The following is a 24,886-nucleotide window of genomic DNA, read 5'->3' on the forward strand; positions in this document are numbered from 1 at the left end:
TTCACACTTGCAACCATTGGGTCGTGTGATCAAAATGCGGAGGCTACCTGTAAACTACACATTGTTAAGAATCAGGGAGCTTTTCAGGACAGCCACATCTAGGTGCTGAGAGGATTGTCCATAGTATCAACGATTAGTTTACATTTCGCTTTGGTGGTATTTTTCTTTCTTATCTCCCTCTCACAGGCCTAAACATAGGCAAGTGAGTAAGGTAATTGATACTTTCCTGGTATCTTTGTCTACAACCTGCCCTACTTCTCATTGTGAATTGCGTGACCTCTGCGGTAGTGATTCATCCTACAGCAATGTCACTCATCTTTAGTACATTATCTCAAGATCCTTGTTTCCATAATTTGTCAATGTTGAGTCAACTCAAACCAGATGTCAGTGGCTTCCCATATCAACAGCGACTGTTCTTTGAGGCCACCACAACAATCTCTTCTGTGTGTTCACTGGGATTTATACAAATACAATAGCAGAGTTGGAAGGGACCTTGGAGGTCTTCTAGTCCAACCCCCTGCCTAGGCAGGAAACCTTATGCCGTTTCAGACAAATGGCTATCCAACATCTACTTAAAAGACTTCCAGTGTTGGGGCATTCACAACTTCTGAAGGCAAGCTGTTCCACTGATTAATTGTTCTAACTGCCAGGAAATTTCTCCTTAACTCTAACTTGCTTCTCTCCTTGATTAGTTTCCACCCATTGCTTCTTGTTCTACCCTCAGGTGCTTTGGAGAATAGCTTGACTCCCTCTTCTTTGTGGCAACCCCTGAGATATTGGAAGACTGCTATCATGTCACCCCTAGTCCTTCTTTTCATTAAACTAGACATACCCAGTTCCTGCAATTATTCATATGTTTTAGCCTCCAGTCCCCTAATCATCTTTGTTGCTCTTCTCTGCACTCTTTCTAGAGTCTCCACATCTTTTTTACATCGTGGCTACCAAAACTGGATGCAGAATTCCAAGTGTGGCTTTACCAAGGCATTATAAAGTGGTATTAACACTTCACGGGATCTTGATTCTATCCCTCTGTTTATGCAGCCTAGAACTGTGTTGGCTTTTTTAAATGGCTGTCCACTAGGACTCCAAGATCCCTCTCAATAGTAGTAACTGTGAGAGGGATCTTGGAGTCCTAGTGAACAACCATTTAAATAGGAGCCAGCCGTGTGCAGCAGCTGCCAAAAAAGCCAACACAGTTCTAGGCTACATAAACATTTGTCTTCTGTTAGAGCAGCGGTGACCAAGAAGTGATCCGTGGACCACAGGTGGTCTGTGAGAAAATTTTGGTGGTCCGCAGAAAAATTATTTGCATTTTTTATATTGCACTAAGTACTATTTATCTTTTTTTTAAAAAATCATGTTAGTGGTTCACGGGATTTATAATTATGAATTTAGTGGACGCTGAGGTCCGAAAGGTTGGTGACCCTGTGTTAGAGTACAGGTAGTCCTCAACTTACAACATCATTTGGTGACCATCCAAAGTCCCAAAAGTGACTTATGACCAATATTCACATTTAGGACCGTTGCAGAATCCCCATAGTCACATGACCAAAATTCAGACCACTGACAACTGGTTCGCATTTATGATGATTGCAGTGTCTTGGGATCATGTGATCCCCTTTTGCGACTTTCTGACAAGCAAAGCGAATGGGTAAAGCAGATTTGCTTAACAACCGTGTGACTAACTTCAACTGCAATGATTCACTTAACAACTGTGTCAGGAAAAGTCGCACAAACTCACTTAACAAACGTTTCAACATAAATTTGGGGATCAGTTGTGGTCGTAAGTCGAGGACTTTCTGCATTAATCAAAGTGACACCAGTTGTTCCCTGGACATACCCGTATTTTTCGGAGTATAAGACGCACCAAGAGGTAAATTAAAAAAAAAAGTTTTTGTACTCTGCAGACCTCGCAATTCCTCTGCATGCCTCGGTTTTTTTGCCAAAAAAGGGGCATGCATAGCATTTAGGAGGCTTGTAGAGTGCTCCTGGGAGCTGGGGGGAGGGCAAAAATGAGAAAAAACACTGTTTTTTTGCAAAAACGGGCCCGTTTTTTGCCAAACGAAGGGCATGCATAGCCTTTAGGAGGCTTGTAAAGTGCTTCTGGGGGCCGCGGGGGGGGGGAAGGGGCAAAAATGGCCCAATTTTTGCTCAATTTTGCCCTCCCCAGTTCTCAGGAGCAATTTGCAGGCCTCCCAAACCCTCTGCACATCCATTTTTGTGAAGGGGGCGGGGTTTCGGGAGGCCAAAAATGCTGTATTCAGTGTATAAGATGCACCCAGATTTTCACCCTCTTTTGGGGGGGGGAAATCGTGCGTCTTATACTCTGGAAAATACGGTACATTATGATCTGCCTTGGTCTAGCTTTACTTCCTCACTCAGCTGTGTTCTCTTTCTCTCTCCCTTTATTCTGAAGTTATCATACAGAGAGAGCAAACCACCATGGAGAAGGAGATGGCGGGCAATGGCTGCAGAGACTTTGAGCTCTCGGATGTCTTTTATTTTTCTAAGAAGGGCATTGAAGCCATTGTAGAAGATGAAGTCACCCAAAGATTCACTTCGGAGGAGCTGGTTTCCTGGAACCTCCTCACCAGGACCAATGTCAACTTCCACTACATCAGCTTACGGCTGACGATTATGTGGGTTATCGGAGTCTTCATGCGTTACTGTTTATTGCTTCCTCTTCGGTAAGTTGAGCGGTCGGTGGGATTGTAGGGAATAGTTTTAGACAGTGGACTGTTGGTCTTTCAGCGTCTGCAGGAGGAGGCAGGAGAAGGGCGAGCATTCGAGCTTCATTGTGCTGTCTTGCAAATGACATGAATCGAGATACAATGGGTGTGTTGTAGCCCGCCAGCAGATTCTGACAGTGAGGAGATTGGGGAGGAACGTGGGCTTAGCAACAAACATGTTGGGGTCAATTATGATTGTAAGCTGAAGACTACCTGTACATCCCTACGAGGAATGGTTTAGTTGAGGCAGGGGTGGGCTTCAAAAATTGCAGCAACGGGTTTGCTACCCCATTGCTGGGTGGGCGTAGCCATAGGGGCGTGGCCTAGGTGGCTCCTGCACCACGGCAGAGTGTGTGTGTTGCGCCCTCCCCATGCTCTGGAGGCTTCCTTTGAGCCTCCGGGAGGGTGAAAACTGCTTCCCCGGGGTCCAGAGACCCTCCAGATGTCAGAAAAAGTCCTGTTTCCAGAATTCCGGAACCTCCTGTAGGCTCGTTTCCCCCCCTCCCCGAGCCTCCGTGCGGGCCCTGCAGTTCCCTGGCATGATGACCGGGCCGCGTGGAGACTCTTTTGTGGGGCAGGGTGGGTGGGGCCAGCCATGGGTGGCATTTGGGGGTTTGCGGAACTGGGCAGAATCCTAGCTAGAGGATCGCCCGAATCCACGCGAACCCCCAGCAGCCCACCCCTGGCTGGGGTCCCCAAACTTGTCAACTTTAAGACTTGTGGACTTCAACTCCCAGAATTCTTCAGCCAGTTGGCTGGGGAATTCTGGGACTTGAAGTGCACAAATCTTAAAGTTGACAAGTTTGGAGACCTCTTGTTCAGTATAACAGGAGCCTTGACATTGTGCTTTTCTTCTCATAGATCCATAGTTTTATGTGATCCAGTTGGATGCGATTTGCTTTGATTTCCTCTAAGCTTGTTGGACTTCAAATGGGTGAAAGAATCCTGATAGCCAACATGTAACATATATAGGGACACAGTAGCTCAGTGGCTAAGACGCTGGATTTATCGATCAGAATAGTCGGCAGTTCAGCGGTTCGAATCCCTAGCGCCGTGTAACGGAGTGAGCTCCCATGACTTGTCCCAGCTTCTGCCAACCTAGCAGTTCGAAAGCAAGTAAAAAATGCAAGTAGAAAAATAGGAACCACTTTGGTGGGAAGGTAACAGCGCTCTGTGCGCCTTTGGTGTTTAGTCATGCCGGCTACATGACCACGGAGACGTCTTCGGACAGGGCTGGCTCTTTGGCTTTGAAACGGAGATGAACACCGCCCCCTAGAGTCGGGAACGACTAGCACATTTGCGAGGGAAACCTTTACTTTACATATGTCAGAAGTGAGACATCTTTGAGGGGGTGGTGGTAACGTAGACTTTTATTTCTAATATTTGCAGTTCCGTGAACTGATCAAACACAATTTTTAACTCCCATCAAAGGCAGTTTCTGTGTCATATCTTGTGGAACTATCAGGAGAAGGATTTTTTTTAGTCTTGTTGTTTAAATTGGCATGCTGCCAAGTCTGAAAGATTCATGGTAGCTGACAACAATATAAAAGCACAGTTAAAATGTCCATCTCAAGTATTTCATTGCTTAGTTACCCAGGGGCAACCCCAGTGTGAGTAAATGTTGGATTTGCTCCATATTTACAGTATATATAATAGCATGCTGTTACCTAGTACTGAATACAGGTAGTCCTCAACTTACGACAGCAATTGAGCCCAATGTTTATGTTGCTGAGTGACAAATTTGTTAAGTGAGTTTTGTCCCATTTTACAACCTTTCTTGCCACAGTTTGTTAAGTGAATCACTGCAGTTGTTAAGTTAGTAACACGGTGGTTAAATGAATGTGGCTTCCCCATTGACGTTGCTTTGCTGGAAGGGGAATCACATGACCCTGGGACATTGCAACCGTCATAAATGTGAGTCACTTGCCAAGCGCCTGAATTTGGATGATGGGTCCGTGGGGATGCTGCAACAATTTTAAGTGGGAAAGGAAGGTCATAAGTCACTTTTTGTCAGTGGCCGTTGTACAGTAACTTTGAATAGTCACTAAATGAACTGCTTTAAGTCAAGGACTATATTTTCTAGCCTTTCATGCTCATTTCATTCTTCTTCCTTTATAGACCATCCTTTGCTAATTTAGCCAGCTTACATTTCTACTGAACACATTATTTTATTATTATTATTATTTACTAGTTGATAACCTGGTGTTCCCCGCGTATTTATTCATAGAGGGAAAATGTTGGGATCAAATAATTTCTAATGTTGGATTTCCCCCTTACCAGAGGGAGCCCCCTTGTGAAGGCATTACTATGGCAACTCTACTGCGCTGTACAATAGAAGCCATTTTACAGCAGTATGGTAGAAGCCATTTTAATGCACAACAGGCTGTATCTTAACAAAACACACACCCCAAGGGGTGTTAGGGGTGTCTTACCCCCACAGTATTTATTTCCAGAGAGTAAGTCATCTGTGTACCAGGTTTGGTTGAAATTGCTCGAGGCGTTCCAGAGTTATGCTGGAACATACATACACACAGTCATTTTAGATAGATAGATAATAGATAGATATATTTGTAGGTAGGTAGGTAGGTAGGTAGGTAGGTAGGTAGGTAGGTAGATAGGTAGATAGATAGATAGATAGATAGATAGATAGATAGATAGATAGATAGATAGATGATAGACAGACAGACAGACAGAAAGACAGAGAGAGAGAAAAAGGGGGAGAGAGAGAGTGAGAGAGAAAGGGGGAGAGAGAGAGAAAGGGGGAGAGAAAGGGGGAGAGAGGGAGGGGGAGAGAGAGAAAAGAAGATTAAATTCCTATGCCATCCATCTCCTCTATCAGCTGACACATTCAAAGAACACACCTTGAATGCCTTTTGAGAACGGCTAACAGTTTTACAGCTGTGCTACGCCTGATTGCATTGTATACATTGGCGCGTTTGTTAGTATTTGCCTCAGCATCTTACCATTTGGGGAGCTTGGCTCTCTGTATTCGCAAAATGCAAACATTGTGGTTATAACACAAAAGTTCTGTTTGCATAATTCCCACTGAGAATCTTGAGAAAGCTTTTCTGTTTGTGATTTCTGATTTTTTTAGAATGGCTTGTCAGGTGTTGAAAAGGGTGCTTATATAATAAGCTGGCTTTGCCCAAATGGGACAGAATAAGCTTTATGAGCCGCAGTGGCGCAGTGGTTAGAGTGCAGTACTGCAGGCTATTTCTGTTGATCACCGGCTGCCAGGAGTTTGGCAGTTCGAATCTCACCAGGCTTAAGATAGACTCAGCCTTCCTTCCTTCCGAGGTGGGTAAAATGAGGATTCAAATTGTTGGGGGGCAAGAGGCTGACTCTGTAAACTGCTTAGGGCTCTAAAGCACTATGAAGCGGTATATAAATTTAAGTGCTATTGCTATTAAAGCAAAAACAATCATTAACTTAGATCACTGATTGTCAAAGATTTTGGCCTGAGGACCTTTTCCTTTGGGAGTTGTGAGTGTGTCCAACTTCGGCAACTTTAGGACCTATGGATTTCAGCCCCCAGAATTCCCCAGCCAATTCTCGGAGTTCAACTCCACAAGTCTTAAAGTTGCTGCTTTACATTCCTTAGAGTAACTGAGTACCCCAAAGGCCTTTGTTTTACCTGGATGATATCCATTGATATTTTCTGTATTAGAAATTAAAATTGAGAATTTTAAAAAGTATTTTATTTGACTTCGCACGCTGCTTGAAAGGCTCCTGGGGGACCCTAATCCCACAGATTAGGCCTCCTCCGTATTCCATCTGCCAGCCAATGTCGGCTGGCGACTACTCGGAGGAGGGCCTTCTCTGTGGCTGCCCCGGCCCTTTGGAACGAGCTCCCCGTGGAGATTCGGACCCTCTCCACCCTTCAGGCCTTCCGGACGGCCGTGAAGACCTGGCTGTCCCAGCAAGCCTGGGGTTGAGTTCCTCCCCCTACTCGAATTTGCTGTGTCTGTTGTGCTTTTAAATTGTTCGTATTGTCTGATTGTCTTTGTCTTACTTTTTGTAATTTCCCCTCCCTTGGCTTTGTTCAGCCGCCCTGAGTCCCTTCGGGGAATAGGGCGGCCTACAAATTGAATAAACTCCAACTCCAAACTCCCTACCCCCTCCAATTTGAAACACAGTGATTTAGATGATAATTCTTAATTTTAGAGTTTTCTGAATTGGGGGGGGGGTATTAAACCCCTTTTGAGTGTATCCCTTTGGCTGGCTAAGCAGCCTCTCTACTCTGCAAGCAGATCAAAGCAGGCAAAATTGTATATCCAGAATCACAATGAGGATGCTAATGAGCGTAATTAAAATGAAAGAATGTAAAAAATGTTTTGTAGGTGTAGGGAGGGATAGGGAAGAAAATAACAATATATAAGTATATATTCAAAGGTAAGATATAAAGGGGGAAAAAACATAATCAGGATAGATTTGAGAAGGAAAGGGAACAAGAAACGATATTTAATTATTTTTGGGTTTGTGGAAATACCACCCCAAGAAAATAAAAAGCAAAAGCTGGGACACTTACAATAATAGAAAAAGAAAGGCAAAGAGGAAAAGGAGGAAAGGAAGACAGAGGTGAGGAGGGGAAGATGGGAGGGAGAAGGAGAGAAGGAGGAGAGGGTAGGAAGGAGAAGAGAGGAGTACAGGAGCGGTAAAGGGAAGAAGGATGGGAAAGGAGAGGAGGGAGGAAGGAAGAGAAGAGAGGGAGGGAGAAAAGAAAGGGAAATGAAGGTGGTGTCGAAATAGGCAGAGGGATGGTAAACAAAGCAACCCAAATGGTATGTTACAACCCTGTAAATGAAATGACAGATGTATAAGAACGACGGAATGTAAAAAAGAATAACTATGTGAATGTATGCCTATAATTGCATATAGAGAACAAAAGCTAAAAAAAAAATCCAAAAAAGAAAGACAGGGGATAGCTTGATGTAGAGGTTAAAGCATCAGGCTAGAACAGTGTTTTTCAACCTTTTTTGTGCAAAGGCACACTTTTTTCATGAAAAAAATCACGAGGCACACCACCATTAGAAAATGTTAAAAAATTTTAACTCTGTGCCTATATTGACTATATATAAAGTAATTTTCCCACGGCACACCTTACACTATGTCACGGCACACTAGTGTGCCGCGGCACAGTGGTTGAAAAACACTGGGCTAGAAGACATTGTGGTTTTAGTTCTGCCTTATGTATAAAGCCAGCTGGTTTACCTTGGGCCAGTCACTCTCCCTCAGCCCTGGGAAGACAAATCATTTCTGAAAAACATTGCCAAGTTGGCTCAAAGGTACCAAAAGGAAAGAGAGAAAAACAAAACGAAAGAGAAACCATTTATGTCCACAAAGCTTCATTTTAAATGTTCTGTACCAGTCTCCTTGATAGAGTTGTTCAGCTATCCCCGGATAGGGGACCTTCAAAAACCCTGATGAAACTTATCTCAGCTCCATCTGGGGGGAAAAAAAACCTCGCTGATGTAGTAAACATATAAATCTAATTGTTTGAAAAAATATCCAGTTCCAAGTGGGGAGAAAGATACTGGAAACATGGAGGCTGCTTGGAAAGATGGCTTATTGGTGAACAGGTCCACATGGGTTTGAAGCCCTGGGTAGCTGACCAGGTGGAGTGGAGAGTAAGGGTTATTTATACCCTCTCTTGGGCTTTGAACTTGAGCTTCCTGTTCCTGTGGAAAGGGCATGTATCCTATTGGTTGCAGACTCCCATGTAGAGTCATGTTTGCCTGAATCAGGTGGAATCTTGCTGGGTGATGTAATGAAAGGGGCTTGGTTGTGCCATGTGGTGAGCTCTGCTGATAGATAATCCTATTATGTCCTGGGGGGTCATGTCTGAATCCCATCACCTTGGAGCTGGAGATCTTTTGTTTTGTAGATAGGCTGGCCCAGTCCTTCTCAATGGGAACCAAATATCTGCTGGGGGTAGGGAGCTGCAGGGAGCTGAGTTTCTGTCTCCCTTAAGATTTCTGTTTCTCTTTTAGGGGAAATATTCTGCCTTTTTAATATTTCCTAAAACATTTACCATATTTTTTGGAGTATACAACGCACCAAGATTTTGAAGAGGCAATTTTAAAAAAAAAGTTTTTGCACTCTGCAAACTTCCCAAAAATGATCTGTTTTTCACGAAGACGGGTCCGTTTTTTGTCAAAAAAATGGCATGCATCTATCTATCATCCATTTGTCTGTCTGTCTGTCTGTCATCTATCTATCCGTCATCTATCTATCTATCTATCTATCTATCTATCTATCTATCTATCTATCTATCAATCTGTCATCTATCTATCTATCTATCTATCTATCTATCTATCTATCAATCAATCAATCAATCAATCTGTGTGTGTGTGTTCCAGCATAACTCTGGAATGCCTCAAGCAATTTCAACCATTAGTAAGACAGATGACTTACTGGAGTCTCTGGTGGGGGTCGGGGAAGGGGCAAAAAGAGCATTTATTTCACCCATTTTTGCCCACCCCCCCAGCCCCAGGAACACTCTGGAAGCCTCCTAAAGGCTATGCACAGCCATTTTTTGCAAAGGGGGCGGGGTTTCGGGAGGCCAAAAACGATGTATTCAGTGTATAAAACACACCCAGGTTTTCACCCTCTTTTTTGGGGGGAATATGGTAATTCTTCTAGGAGAGGGGTGGGTGCTAGCTTTCTTCAGTAATATATTTATATATTGTTAATGTTATATATAATAAACAAGAGATCAGCAGATTGCTTAGAAAATAGTTGCTAGACAAGGGTAAGCCAGAACAGAAAATGCACTGATATCATTTGGACATTTCCTTCTGTTTTTCCCTCCAGAATTACCTTGGCAGCCATTGGGATCACGTCCATGATTGTGGGGACTACCTTGGTAGGACAGTTGCCAAATGGACAGTAAGTGGATCTGCTTTTTGTTCATGAAAATGCACTCCTGGAATATAAAAGCTGATAGTCCTCGACTTATGATCAGAATTCTCTGATGCTAAGCAAGGTGTTTGTTAAGTGAGTTGCACCAGATTTTGCTTTTTTTTGCCAGGTTTGTTAAGCAAATGACTGCAATTGTTAGGTGATTCTCGTGGTCGTTAAGCAAATTTTTACCTCCGTCATCGATTTTCCTCGTTGGAAGCACGCTGGGGAGGTTGAAAATGTGAATCACATGACCTCAGGGCCCTGCAATCATCGTAAATACCGGCCCATTGCCAAGCACCCAAATTCTGATCACATAACCGTAGGAATTCTGCAACAGTCATGTGCGGACTGGTTGTAAGTCGTCACCTTTTTAGAGTCCTTGTAACTTTGAATGGTCACTGAACGAATGGTTGTATGAGCCGCGGTGGCGCAGTGGTTAGAGTGCAGTACTGCAGGCTACTTCTGCTGCCTGCCGGCTGCCTGCAATGTGGCCGTTCGAATCTCACCAGGCTCAAGTTTGACTCAGCCTTCCATCCTTCCAAGTTAGGTAAAATAGGGACCCAGATTGTTCAGGGCAATAGGTTGACTCTGTAAACCGTTTAGAGAGGGCTGTAAAGCACTGTAAAGCGGTATATAAGTCTAAGTGCTATTGCTATTGTAAGTAGAGATCATCTGTAATGCCAACCTTTTGGCCATATTGTTTAGTGATGGAATTTCTGATCCAAATTACCCTTGTTAAGTAGGACTACCTGTATTATTGTATTTCATTTCTTTCATTGTTAGCTGGCTGGAGCAGCCAATTCCGCAGGTCTTAAAAGTTGCCAAGTTTAAGTCCACGGGTCTTTTTTTACAGTGATAATTTTTTTTTATTTTAAACACATAAACACATCAACAAAAACAAACACATAACTTAAAAGCAACACAGGAACAGTACGTTCCATCGTATATCATACAGCAGTTCCGAATCGGTTTCTTTGCAGTTAGTGTTTTCCCTACTATACATTTCTATCTTTCATTCATAATCTCCTTATTCGTTATCCATTTCTATGTACATTTCTTTATTTATTTAAACTTAGCTACTTATGACCAGATATTATTTACCTATATTATGCTATGTATTTTTACTGTCATTTGTTCTCTTACGTACAGATTATAGATATATATATTCACATAACTATTCTTTTTCTTTGCCATTCTTATATTATTATTATCCCATTTGGAAGGTTATAAAGTATAGTTTAGAATGCTTTGTTTACCTGCTAAGACACCACGAGTCTTAATACACACACACACACACACACACACACGCACATACACACACACCATTTTAGGATTCTTTCAGGCCTGGGCTGCCCTTCTTCTGTAATAGTTGATAACATCTGGGCTTCTCCCTTGTTACTTAGATGGTGAACTTAATTTGTGGTTTGGAGAATCCTCTGATGAAGAGAATTTCTAAACCGCTTGATGTTCTGTTTTGCAGAACCAAAGACTGGCTGAGTGATCTTGTCCATCTCACCTGCTGCCGAATCCTTGTCCGGGCCCTCTCAGGAAGCATTCGTTATCACAACAGGTGAGCGGAAGCCCATAGGCGCTGCAATTAGCTAAGTTCTCTTGCTCTGTTGTTGATTTAAACCTAACCCACATATTACTCAATTGGACTTCATTCGTATAGTTGAGGGATCCTGCTTAAGGCGCTGGCCTAGAAACCAGGAGACTGGGAGTTCTAGTCCTGCCTTAGGCATGTGACTGTGAGCAAGTGGACCGTGAGTGGGCCATTTCTCAAACCTAAAGTCTTCCTATTTTGATTCTGTCTTAACCTTGATGATACTGGAAAAAGAACTCTGGGGGGAAAAAGAGTTGTTATCTTTGAGCTGCGGCCCAGTCAATAGGATTTAGGGGCCTATAAATTTAATATATAAACAAATGCTGCAATTTGTAATCATAGGGATGTCCCAATTGCACGAATTCCTTTTCCTGTTGATCTGTTAACTCTCTATTCCTTTGCCTATTGTAGAGTAAGGGGTGTCAAAACGCAAATTCATTGAGGGCCGCATCAGGGCTGTGGTTGACCTCAGGTGGGCATGGCCGACTGGGTGGGTATGACCAGCTTTACGCCATTCACTGGGCGTGGCTGACTGGATGGGCGTGGCCAGCTCGATGCCACTCACCAAACTACTGATATGTTTCTTCTTCGCACTGGGTAGACCGGGCTGAAGCAATGCGGACCGGTCCCCTTACATTTTCCAGGACGGCCCTGTGGGCCGAATCCAACCACATTGTGGGCCAGATCTGGCCTGCGGGCCTTGTGTTTGACACCCCTGTTGTAGGGGCTCAGGTGTATTTAGCATCTCCTGGCCCTCTGCGGAGGATTCTCGTGTGAAGTTACAATGGAATGAGGGTGACACCTGTCCACTGATTCTGTCTCGCTAGACAGCCCTCAAGCCTGCCCAATTGCAATCGTAACTTGTGACAGTCATAAATTGGATCATTAACACTACCGACTCAATTTGATGACCTTTTTGTACAGTAGTCGTTAACCATGTCACCTTGGTTGTTAAGCAAAACTGTTGTTAAGTGAAAGCCGCAACCATTAACCGAATCAATGGTTTACTATGGGTGCAGTTTTGCCCAAAACTGGAAGCATGTGCCGCTTTTTGCCCAAAAAGTCTTTTTTAAACCAGCAGTAGCAGTGGAATCCTCAAATGTAGAGGGATTATGGGATGGCTGTTTTACTACAATGTTGCGAATCACATGTCCTGTTATTGCAGGGAGAACCGACCCCAAAAAGGTGGAATTTGTGTAGCAAATCACACATCTCCGATAGATGTTATAATCCTGACAAATGATGGCTGTTACACAATGGTATGTCACAATAGGTTGAGAATTTTGTCACTGCACACTTAATAGAAAATCGACATCCCTTAATCATTTCCTGGGTTCCAAGAACTGTGCAGAATTTCTTACCCCGAATTGAAGTGAACATTTGGGGAAAAGAGAAATGATGTAAAGGAAAAGTATCAATGATATAAAATATGCCATTTTGTGTTTTCTATTTGCTGGCTACTTTGGGTTGAAATATTTGACCCTTTATTAATTTTATGTAGCAATTGCCAGCATGCTTTGCAAGTCGTTCAAACTTCCCTTAATAGATTACAGTTTAATATTTTATACAAAATAAATTGAAGTAGCATCAGTTGTAAGGAGTGTAGAATTTAATTAGCTCTTGGAGCACTATATGCAAATGCTAAGGATTCCATCATTGAAAGCGATTAACAGATTAATCAGTTGAGTTCTACCCTGTTTTCCCCAAAATAAGACCTCCCCGGATAATAAGCCCAATTGGGCTTTTGAGTACATGCGCTCCCCCGAAAATAAGTCCTCCCCGAAAATATTTAAACACATGTGCAGCTGCTCTCCGCCAGAATTCTTAAATGAATCACTGAAGTTGTTAAGTTAGTAATACAATTGTGTAAGTGAATCTGGTCTCCCCATTGAATTTGCTTTTGAGATCATCACAAAAAGTAACCTCATGATTCCGGGACATTTGCAACTGTCATGAATACATGCCAGTTGCCAAGCGTCCAAATTTGATCACGTGACCATGGCGAGGCTGGAATGGTTGTTAAGTATGAAAAATAATCATGCGTCACTTTTTTCAGTGTTCTAACATTGACCGGTGACTAAATGAAGGCTTGTAAATTGAAGGCTACCTGGAATGCAGCTGTAACTTCTTAAGGAGTTGAAGAAAGGTGTGCTATTTACCGTATTTTTCAGAGTATAAGATGCACCCCCCCCCTTAAAATAGTGTGGAAATGTTGGTGTGTCTTATACACTGAATACAGCCATTTTTGGCCTCCTGAAGCCCTGCCTGTGCATCCCGTTTTTGTGAAAAATGAGTGAAAAATGGGGTGTTTTCCGCAAAAACGGAAGCGTTTTTGCCTTCCCCCAGCTCCCAGACGCACTCTGTAGGCTTCAGTGGGGCTGGGGGAAGGCAAAAATGCCCCAATTTTTTGCCCAATTTTCACAAAAATGGGGGCGTTTTCCCTTCCCCCATCCCTGCTGAAGCCTGCAGAGTGCTTCTGGGGGCCGGGGAGGATGAAAACTGTTTTTTCTTACCTCTTTGAAATCTTGGTGCGGCTTCTACACCCCGGTGCGTCTTATAGTCCGAAAAATACAGTCATTGCCTTTTTTATTTTTTTTTCCTGTTTGTTTTTGTTTGGTATGGATGAATTTCCAGGTTGGACAGGCTCATGGTGGTTTGATGGGTATCATTCAAAGAGCCACAGTTAAGGCCTCTCCTCACATCTGGTTTGAGCGTTCGGAAATGAAAGATCGCCATCTGGTGACAAAAAGGTAAGAGACCCCCCCCCCCAATTACTCCATTTCAAAAAATGTTCTCCAGGAGCTCAGTGAAAGGCTAGGAAGGACATGTGACTCTGCCCATTTTGAAATGCTAACAACACGAATGGAATAGGGGAGTGGAGGCTAAAACATATGAAGAATGATTGGGTATAAGGTAAAGGTAAAGGTTCCCCTTGCACATATGTGCTAGTCATTCCTGACTCTAGGAGAGTCAGCGCTGGCCGAAGACATTCCCCGTGGTCATGTGGCCAGCATGACTAGATGCTGAAGGCGCACGGAACACTGTTACCTTCCCACCAAAGGTGGCCTCTATTTTTTCTACTTGCAGTTTTACCTGCTTTCAAACTGCTAGGTTGGCAGAAGCTGGGACAGTTAACGGGAGCTCACTCCGTTACGCAGCACTAGGGATTCGAACTGCTGAACTGCCAAACCTTTTGATCAACAAGCTCAGTATCTTATCCACTGAGCCACTGTGTCCCTTTTAATTAGGTATAAGTCTTGGTTTATTTGGGCATAGGAATTGGGTCTAGTTTAATGAAAAGAAGATTTAGGGGTGCCATGATAACAGATTCCCAATATCTAAGGGTCTGCCACAGAGAAGAGCAAGTGAACCTATTTTCTAAAGCCTCCTTGAAGATAGAACAAGATGGAAACTAATCAAAGGGAGATCCAACCTTGAAATAAGGAGAAATTTCCTGACAGTGAGAATAATTAAATCAGTTGTAGATGCTACATCACCGGAGGTTTTCAAGAAGATCAATATTGTCAACAAAAATGGGGTAGAGTTTCCTGTTTGAGCAGGGGGTTAGACTAGAAGACCTCCAAGGTCCCTTTCCACTCTGTTGTTCTGATTTCTCGTCCTGTTTCACTTCTACCATTGGGCAGAAGACATCAAAGCATAACCAGCTGAACAAATAGGTTTAAAAATAGTTTCTATCCTTGGGCTGTCAGACTCTTAAACACAACCACAATCACTCCACACACACGTGGAAACGTATGACTAGTTTTTCTTTTTCTTTCTTTTTCTTTTCCCCTAAATTACTTGCATAGGGATTATTCTTTATACTATTTATGTTGTTTATATCATGGATTGCGCCAGTGAGGCTAAAACCAATTTCTTGGTATACATCAGTGGTAGTCAACCTGGTCCCTACCGCCCACTAGTGGGCGTTCCAGCTTTCATGGTGGGCGGTAGGGATTTGCTGTAACTCTGCTTTATAAATTTTATAAAGTAAAGTTACTTCCCTACTTTATAAATCACATTACTGTGGAACCGGTGGGCGGTTAGAAAATTTTACTACTAACAGAGATACAAAAGTGGGCGGTAGGTATGAAAAGGTTGACTGCCCCTGGTATACATAATGTACAATGACAATAAAGGCTATACTATACTATCACTAAAACTTTTATTATTGCCTCCTTTAAAACTTGAACGAATCCTCTTAGATTGTAAATTGAGTCAATTATGAAAATCTCTCCTGTATTCTCGGGCAATGCCTAACATATTTCTCGCGTTGTTATTCTTTTTTTTTAGGCTAAGAGAACACATTTCGAACAAGGACAAATTGCCCATCCTTATTTTTCCAGAAGGTAAAATCCAAAGACCAGAATGTGCATATTTCTCTCCTCCACTTGTTTCTGGATGGTTGTTTATAATCAAGTCTGGGTGAATGATCCCCCCCCCTTTATACACACACCGTAATGTATGCATGCGATCACTCATGCTTTGAGGAAACAAAAGATGGAGGGAGGGGGAACATTTGCAGCTCTTTAGAGGCAAGGATATCAAATAAAAATATTTGTTTATCTGCCCGTTTTTCACAAAAGGGGACAAAAACTGATATCAACTAGGAGGAACTAATTCAGCATCCTAGGAGTATTATATTTGGTCTTGTGGTTGCTGTCCCTTGACTGGATGCAGAGATCCGGACCCTTACCACTCTCCCGGCCTTCCGTAAAGCCGTTAAGACCTGGCTGTTCCGGCAGGCCTGGGGCTATTGATTGATATCCAGCCCCGCTTAGATGGAATGGGTGATGTGAATTTTAATATTGTATTTTTTATTTTTATTTTTATTTTTTAAATTTTAATTGTTTCTTTGTCTTGTTGTGAGCCGCCCAGAGTCCCAGTGGGAGTGGGCGGCATACAAATTCTATTAAACTTGGAAACTTGGATGTTGGCAGGTTAGCATGAGTTCAGTTTAGAAGTTCATGTAGAGGTATGGAGAACTTCAGACTAGGAGTGGGACACAAATGCATGCGAACTCCTCCCTCCCTCCCTTCCTCCCTCTTTCTCTTCCACATTGTAGTGGTCTAGAGGAAAACTCTCAAGAGTTTGTTGCAGAAAAATCAAATGCAGAAAGCCCACATAGATAACTGATTCAACTAGATTCATTAACTTCTTTTATATACATAAGAATAGATGAATAAATGTACTATACCAACAGGTGGTTCTTCCAAGTAAAACACAAGGCAGGCGAGTTACAGGCAAACACAAGCAGCTAGCTTCACTTCAGCAGACAAGCCCAGAGAGACTACTAGTTTACTTCTCAGAGCAGCAGACTGCTTAAGTTTCTGTTTCAATTCTTTGCACACTCAGACCTGTTTAAGCTCCCATTGGCTGACCTAGTTGCTATGCTATTCATGACTGGGACCTTGTTCCCATGTCTGTCCCAGTCATGAATATTTGAACAAAAACTGAATTTCGGTTTGTTTGAATTCCTTTCTGCATGATGCAGAATCTGGAGAGAAACTGGGTCTCAGATCACGCTATTAACTGTTTACATATATCTTGACAGGAAGCACCTGTTTATCTCTCTCTTTCTCTTCTGTCCAGGCACCTGCATAAACAACACCTCTGTTATGATGTTCAAAAAGGGGAGCTTTGAAATAGGTGCCACCATCTATCCGGTAGCAATCAAGGTATGTGAAGAGAATAAGAGCCGAGGTGGCACAGTGGTTAAAGTGCAGTACTGCAGGCTACTTCAGCTGACTGCTAGCTGCAGTTCAGCAGTTCAAATCTCATCAGGGTCAAGGTTGACTCAGCCTTCCATCCTTCCGAGGTGGGTAAAAATGAGGACTCAGATTGTTTGGGGCAAGAGGCTGACTCTATAAACTGCTTAGAGAGGGCTGTAAAAGCATTATAAAGCAGTATGTAAGTCCAAGTGCTATTGCTATAAGGAAAAGGTACCTTGATGGAAATATGCAGGCTGAGGGATAAAACATTTTTAAAGTCCAGAATGTCCAGATAAAGTTTGGAAGTGGCTTAGATGGTATCTCCCTAATTCATTGAAATGTAAGGAGACAATCAGGCTTATTCTGTTTTTCTGTCATTGTAGCCAATCTCAATAAACTTAGTCTTTCTGTGGAGTTCATTTGTTCATCTGGTCTAGCTGCCTACATGTTTTTTTTTAAAAACCCTGCTTCTCTCCTGTTACATCTACCTATCGCACCAGGAATGCAAGACTTGTTACGGATCAGATCCATCTCATTTATATTCTATGGCTTGCCCTGTCAGTGTTGGTGGGAGTGGTGTTGGAGGTTCAAGAAACTGCCAAACTAATGTTACAACGTTCAAGACCACCCCCACCAAGACTGACAGGGGAAGCCACTATAATAGAAAATGAGAGCAAACCCCTTTCTTTTGTTAGCACTGATGAGCTTACTACCCTGTTTTTCCCCAAAATAAGACCTCCCCGGATAATAAGCCCAATCGGGCTTTTGAGCGCATGGGTTGAAATAAGCCCTCCCCGAAAATATCGCAACACAGCAGCAGCCACGAGGTGACCACGCTCTCCGCCTCCTGCACCTCAAAAATATTAAGAAACACCCCCTCCCCCCAAAATAAGGCCAAGCGCTTATTTTAGGGGTCAAAAGAAAATAGGACCCTGTCTTATTTTCGGGGAAACACGCTAGTTTGGGTAATGAAACGTCTGTGTTAGGTAAGCTCCCCGTTGGGAGAGCGAGTACGTTCAGAGAAGCATTGTGAGAGTTGTGTTGGAGAACACACAAACCAGCATACAGAGACACTGCAGTTTAAATAGGCTTTTACTTTCGTGGAAATAGAGGTATCAGAGTCCATCAAACAGTCCAAGTCATACACGGATAAGAGAGTCAGTCATCAACGTCTTTCAGTTAAGGGATAATCCAAATAACATAGTCCAGTATCATATAATCAGTCTGGTACTCAAAGTTTGTTAACAGTTGCAAAACTTACAATAGCTCATGGCGCTTTCTAACAGCCAGCTTCCAGATCAGATCAGATCAGCCCAGCATTAGAGCCGAGGTGGTGCAGTGGTTAAATGCAGCACTGCAGGCTACTTCAGCTGACTGCAGTTCTGCAGTTCGGCTGTTCAAATCTCACCGGCTCAAGGTTGACTCAGCCTTCCATCCTTCCGAGGTGGGTAAAATGAGGACCCGGATTGTTGTTGGGGGCAATATGCTGACTCTGTAAACCGCTTAGAGAGGGCTGAAAGCCCTATGAAGCGGTATATAAGTCTAACTGCTATTGCTATTGCATCTAACAGACAGAGAGCTAACAGTCATTCTGGCTCCCTCTTATGGCTGATTGAGGAAACAGCAACCAATCACATTTTACAGAAACAGGTGTAACATTGCTATATGATTTATATTGCCAACCCAACCGTTACAATTATATTCCTAACAGAAAACAACCAAGCTCACAGAGCACCAAAGATCCCCTCACTATTTGTTTATTTCTCAAGCACACAGTTCGGAAGTTTCGGCGGTAGTTGTCATGTGTTGGTGTACATCAAGGATGTCAAACTCAATTTCTTTGAGGGCCACATCAGGGTTGGTTTTTTTTATAGCAATAGCAATAGCAGTAGACTTATATACCGCTTCATAGGCCTTTCAGGCCTCTCTAAGCGGTTTACAGAGAGTCAGCATATTGCCCCCAACAATCTGGGTCCTCATTTTACCCACCTCGGAAGGATGGAAGGCTGAGTCAACCCTGAGCCGGTGAGATTTGAACCGCTGACCTGCTGATCTAGCAGTAGCCTGCAGTGCTGCATTTAACCACTGCGCCACCTTGGCTCTTACTTTGACTTGTGGGGGGGACATGGCCAGGGTGGGCATGGCCAGTTCGACGTCAGTGCTTTTGGCGCCTGTGGGGGCCCGAGAGCTCTGCCAGTGGAAATGGGCCCCCAAGCTCCCATTTTTGACTGCCACGGCCTCCTTCAACTCTCTGCCAGTAAAAACAGAGGTTGGGAGGGCCGCGTGCTTTGTTTTCACTGGCAGAGAGTTGCAGGAGGCCGTGGCAGTCGAAAATGGAGCTTGGGAGCCTGTTTTCCCTGGGAGAAGCGCCATGGTCCGGTCCTTTGCTGTTTCCAGGGTGGCCCCGCAGGACAGATCTAAGTACCCCGCGGATCAGATCCCTGGACCTTGAGTTTGACACCCCTGGTCTATATGTTCTGAAGCCGCTTCTTGTATGATGGTGTTGAGTATATGATCCTTCAACTTCTCCTTTCTGTTGCAGTATGACCCACGGTTTGGTGACGCCTTCTGGAACAGCAGCAAGTATAACATTGTGAGTTACCTCCTGCGAATCATGACGAGCTGGGCCATTGTGTGCCAGGTGTGGTACCTGCCCCCCGTGACAAGAAAGGTATGTCCCATTTCTGTTATTTGACTCTTTTTGAGGGTCACCACAACTTCTCAGGCTGACCCTGTTGTGGCCCGCCAGCAGAGCTGGCAGCAGAGTTGGACAGCGAGGAGGTTGGGGAGGAACATGGGCCAGTCCTGGAGTCTGGGGAAGGCTCTGATGAGGGCTCTGTGTCAGAGGCAGAGAGTTATCAGCTGCCTTTGAAGTCAGACATAAGTGAGGCAGATGAACAGCTGGAGCCTGTTCCCAGTGTGCGCATGAGGAGAGCTGCCAGGAAAAGGGAATAGCTAAGGAACAAGAGCCGACTCAGGAGTAAGGCCACAGGTGGACGGTGAATGGCCCCGCCCAAAGGGAATAAAAGGAGTGAAAGGGGAGGGGTGTTGGCAGGAGACAGTTAGTTCATTCCTGCATTCTTCCAAGAATTGCAGCATCTGAAAGATATTGGCCTGGCCACTTTCCAAGACTGATAAAGATCGGTAATTGTGAACGATCTTGAAAGACTGTGGGCTGGGACTTTGCTGGAGAGGAATCCGCTGTAAATAAAATAAAAGGGGTTTATCGGGATGAGGGCTTCGTGCTTCTGGGGAAGCCTAGGTCAGAACAGACCCATCCAGAAACCTTTCTGCTTTCGGAGCACTACTTCCTCTTGGCTGCGGAATTCCCTTTTTGCTATCATATCGACAATTGGATGATCTCTCCTTGTGTTCCTTTATATACAGGAAGGAGAAGGTGCTGTTGAATTTGCCAACCGGGTGAAATCTGCTATTGCTCTACAAGGAGGCCTTACCGAATTGCCCTGGTAAGGAAAATATTTTGCTCTTATAATGGAAAGCCAAGAAGATTTGGAAGAGGAGTGACTCCAGGGGTGAAATCCAGCAGGTTCTGACCAGTTCTGGAGAACCAGTAATGGAAATTTTGAGTAGTTTGGAGACCCGGCAAATGACACCTCTGGCTGACCCCAGAGTAGGGTGGGAATGGAGATTTTGCAGTATCCTTCCCCTGCCACGCCCACCAAGCTACGCCCACCAAGCCACGCCCACAGAACCAGTAGTTAAAAAAAATAGAATTTCACCACTGAGTGCCTCCTTTATCCTGGGTTGAACAGCCTTTAGTTGATCAATTTTACTGTTTAAAAAAAAACATTTTTGATCTTGGGACAGTAATGATAATTACACCAGTAGAAGGATAGGGTGAAACTTTTCATGCAAATCTTCCCCTGCCCTCCAATCATTTGTGAGTTTGGCTACAATGATGAGTGTTAGAAATTTAGAAACACAGTTATATAATATATACAGTACATACCTAACTTTAGCCCAGAAAGCAATATTTGGGTATCATAAATTGACCGTTTTTGAGTTCAGTAGAACAATCGAGAGATGCTTTGGAGGGTGTAAAATGGGAGATCCTAAATTCAAGATTGCTTCCAGATGGAAGAATATTAATCTAGAGATCTGAGTGAGTCTTAAAAACAGTTTAGAAACTTTGTATTTTCTGTCTCATTCTCTTTATAAGAAACCCTTGATTTAACATTTAACATTTAGGGGATTTTAGGTATAAAGCACAGCATTTTTTAAAATATATATTTTTATTTTTAAAACTAACAAAAACAAAACAACACATATAAAAAACTTCCCTCAATTTTGTCAAGCATGTCGTTTGGTTACAAACTTTTTGTGGATCAGTTTTTACAATTAAAAATAAGATCACTGGTTATCTATCAAACATAACTAAATACATACTTATCATTGAGCATTATGTGTTCAAGTTACTGCTAATATTAATCATCCATACAGTATATAATACTTATAGTGTAGCATATTCAACTCCAGAAATAGTTTCCCATTGCTAAGCACAGCATTTTTATTCAGACATGCTCCGAGAATAACAGACTGGTAGTCTGAATAAGGCATTTATGATTTGTAAGTGAAATTTACCATATTAGGTAATTGCAAGTTGAGCTTGCATTTGCTTTATTAAGCTCATGGGAATTCCTCTCATTCACATCCAGCAAAGTCCTGGCAAACAGGCTTTCAAGCAGCCCGGAGTCCTTTGGGATTGGGCGGCCTATAAATTCATTAATCTAAAGGGTGAATTTATAACCACAGACCTTATCAGGCCTGGAGAGCTGCCAGGCCCATATCTTCCGCGATGCTGTACAAGAAAATATAAATTATAATGCCTTGGTAAGGCCACACTTGGAATACTGCATTCAGTTTTGGTCGCCACGATGTAGAAAAGATGTGGAGACTCTGGAAAGAGTGCAGAGAAGAGCAACGAAGATGATTAGGGGACTGGAGACTAAAACATGAAGAACGGTTGCAGGAACTGGATATGTCTAGTTTAATAGAGAGAAGGACTAGGGGAGACATGATGGCAGTGTTCCAATATTTCAGGTGCTGCCACAAAGAAGAGGGAGTCAAACTATTTTCCAAGGCACCTGAGGGTAGAACAAGAAGCAATGGGTAGAAACTAATCAAGGAGAGAAGCAACTTAGAACTGAGGAGAAATTTCCTGACAGTTAGAACAATTAATCAGTGGAACCGCTTGCCTCCAAGCTTCCAAGGATTGTGCGGCTTAGCTGTGAAACCCATGATCGTTGGAAGCTTCTCCCTCCCCCCCACCCCACCCCTTCTTTTTAAAACATTTTTTCCTTGCTGGTTTGGGTGAATACGCAGGGAAAAAATGCTTTAAAAAGCGGTGAGGTGGGGGCTGCGAAAGAGAGAGGGAGGGAGGACCACAAACCTGGCACTAAATGCAGCTTCAGAGGATACCTTGAAAGAGCACAGCAATCTAGGGCTGGAAGGGACCTGGAGGTCATCTAGTCCAACCCCCTGCTCCAGCAGGACATTGTTAAAGTGAGCTTCTGTCTTTTGACTGCCAAGCCACTTGACTACATAACCACGCCAGTGGCGGGTTGCTCTTACTGTCGCTACCGGTACGCTGATCGTGGTCTGTTCGTGCACGCATGCGCAATCCACCGCCCCTGCGACAACCAGCTGCTTGTTGGGGCTCACGCAGGCACCGCACGCTGTGTGTGCATGCGCATTTTGCCATTTGCCATAAAAACAGCTATAAAGTGCGGGCGGGCGGGTGGCCAAACGAGCGGTACGCTCTCAGCTACTCCCGGCCACTACCGGTACGGCAGTACCGGGCCGTAACTGCAGCAGCGCACCTCTGAGCCACACTCACCCAGTCACATGACACCCCCCAAGCCACGCCCACAGAACGGGTAGGAGAAACTTGTTCGATTTCACCACTGCTTAATAGCGCATTGTATTAAGTAGATAGCTGTTATCTCATTGCTTTTCCCTTTGGTTCTTTGAAGGGACGGCGGATTGAAAAGAGCCAAAGTGAAGGAAACTTTTAAGGAAGAGGAACAGAAAAACTACAGCAAGGTGATCATAGGAAACGGAACACCGCCAAATGGCACCAACAACTCGGGCTGAACTCTCCCAGCGGATGTGTCTCCTGCTTGTTCACTGTCAGAAAGGGTGGATTTTTTTAACCCCCATGTAGTAAATAAATAAGGAAAACTTCCAAGTGTACGCAGTTCAAAAAAAAAAAAAAAAGAAAACAGAAAAACAACAAGCATTTTTCTTGCTTTTTCTGGTGCTCACCAATGAATTCCACTCTCGGTGTCTGGAAATCCAGCTTTGAAGCAGAATCAAAAAAATCCCAGTAGCTAAAATGGGTGGAATTCTCGGCCAAAGGGAACGTATGTAACAATGTTAAAAAAAAAATCAAAGTTATTTAATTGTACAAACAATGGTTCTATCTTTTAAGTGATAAGAGGATGTTTGAACAAATCTTCCTCCCTGGCTACACTGGGTTGTTGTTGTGTGTTTGTTTGAATAGGTGGTCCGACATTTCCGAAGTCATTTTTGCTGAGTTTGTGTTTTTTGTTGTTGGTGTTGTTAACGAAATGTTTGTGGGGAAGGAATAAATCATAGGAGTAACTAAGGGGGCCCTTAGGAGTATCAGTGAGAAGCTTATAATTCCCTCCCCGTAGCTGTTTTTTTCAAAAGATGCTTCTAAAACTGAACGTTTCTCTGATTTTCATCTTGCCTAAAGAGAAAACGGGGGTTTAAGAAGCTCCAGGCTGCAGGTCTGTCTGCTCCCTTGATAGTAAAATATTAAAAGATGAGTAGAATATAGCTACGTACATGCAATATCAGTCAAAAGAACTATTGAATACAATGCTTTTCTTTCCCAGATTGTGTTGGCAGCCTTTATGTATATTTGTCACTTAACTGTATGAGAAACATGACTTGTTGCCTTACTGTACATTGAAATAAATTCTATATTTCTAACTAGCAGTAACTTTTTTTCTTTTCCTAGGAATTGATCTAATGTGTTTGTACAAAAAGTTAGTGTGTTTGTGTGTGTGGGGGGGGGGGAGGCGGAAACGGGACGACTGATGACTAACAACCAGTGGTATCCAGAAGAGGCAAGACCAAGACAAGATTGCACTTACCTGTAAACAGGTTAAATCTTGGATAACCAAAAGCCACCCCCCCTTTGTATTGTCCATGTTGTTGTTTTTAATGGCGCTAAAATGTTCTGTGTCTTTTGGCCTATCGATACGATAATGTAGATTGTTGTGATTGTCCTCTTATCTTTTTTAAAAAAATCTCTGTTATTTATGTCTCTCTTCCCTGCTTTCTGCCCCATTTTGCCAATTAACTGTTTTGATTTTTGATAAATAAAACCACTTTTTGGGTAGCTGAGTGGCATTTGTGCTTCCGCTTATCTGGATATCAAGAGACTGCTGGATTGAACTGGAAATTCAATGATTTTCCAGTTCCTTGCTACCTAACAGATCCTCAATTCCAAAACATCTATGCTTACTGTTCTGGCCCCCCTCCGTCTAGTAATGAACGCAGACACAGGCTTAGCTGTTTGCCACTCTTTATTCACAGCAATTATAATCCTGTTGGCTGAAAGCCCAGGCACGACTCACTGTCAAAACGTTGGCAGCAACCCAGACTCCAACAGCATACCAGACAAGAAGTTCTCCAGATTACTACGAATGGTTGTGTCCTGCAAAAGGACTCCTCCCAAAGTCTCTTCTTATATAATCTCTTGGGAGGGGCCAAGCCACAACCACCTGGGCTTGATTATCTCTTATGAGTCTGTCTCCGTAACTGCTGCCTCCGTTTCTCCGCCCTCCGTTGCCTGGCGTCAGGGACAAACTCCCTTTGATCTTCCCCACTGCTCCATGCCTCAGGTGTCTCCTGGTGGCCAACCAGCCTCTCTGGTCCCTGCTCAGGGC

At 43.5% G+C, this 24,886-nt stretch overlaps 1 protein-coding gene across 1 annotated transcript in view; it reads left to right on the forward strand.

Moving 5' to 3' along the window:
* Positions 1-24,336, forward strand: part of GPAT3 (glycerol-3-phosphate acyltransferase 3) — a 44,747-nt gene extending 20,411 nt beyond the window's left edge. The window contains exons 3-12 of the mRNA XM_087724049.1: positions 2,417-2,687; positions 9,543-9,617; positions 11,113-11,202; positions 12,401-12,494; positions 13,870-13,985; positions 15,529-15,584; positions 16,828-16,913; positions 19,489-19,617; positions 20,334-20,413; positions 22,940-24,336. Coding sequence (XP_087580175.1) covers positions 2,417-2,687; positions 9,543-9,617; positions 11,113-11,202; positions 12,401-12,494; positions 13,870-13,985; positions 15,529-15,584; positions 16,828-16,913; positions 19,489-19,617; positions 20,334-20,413; positions 22,940-23,060 — 1,118 coding nt within the window. The 3' untranslated portion in view covers positions 23,061-24,336. The remainder of the gene's footprint in view (positions 1-2,416; positions 2,688-9,542; positions 9,618-11,112; positions 11,203-12,400; positions 12,495-13,869; positions 13,986-15,528; positions 15,585-16,827; positions 16,914-19,488; positions 19,618-20,333; positions 20,414-22,939) is intronic.
* Positions 24,337-24,886: the final 550 nt, after the last annotated feature.

The sequence above is a fragment of the Thamnophis sirtalis genome, unplaced genomic scaffold (assembly GCF_051295495.1).
Source record: "Thamnophis sirtalis isolate CommonGarterSnake01/CBP01778 unplaced genomic scaffold, rThaSir2_p1.2 scaffold_10, whole genome shotgun sequence".
NCBI classification, from domain to species: Eukaryota; Metazoa; Chordata; class Lepidosauria; order Squamata; family Natricidae; genus Thamnophis; species Thamnophis sirtalis.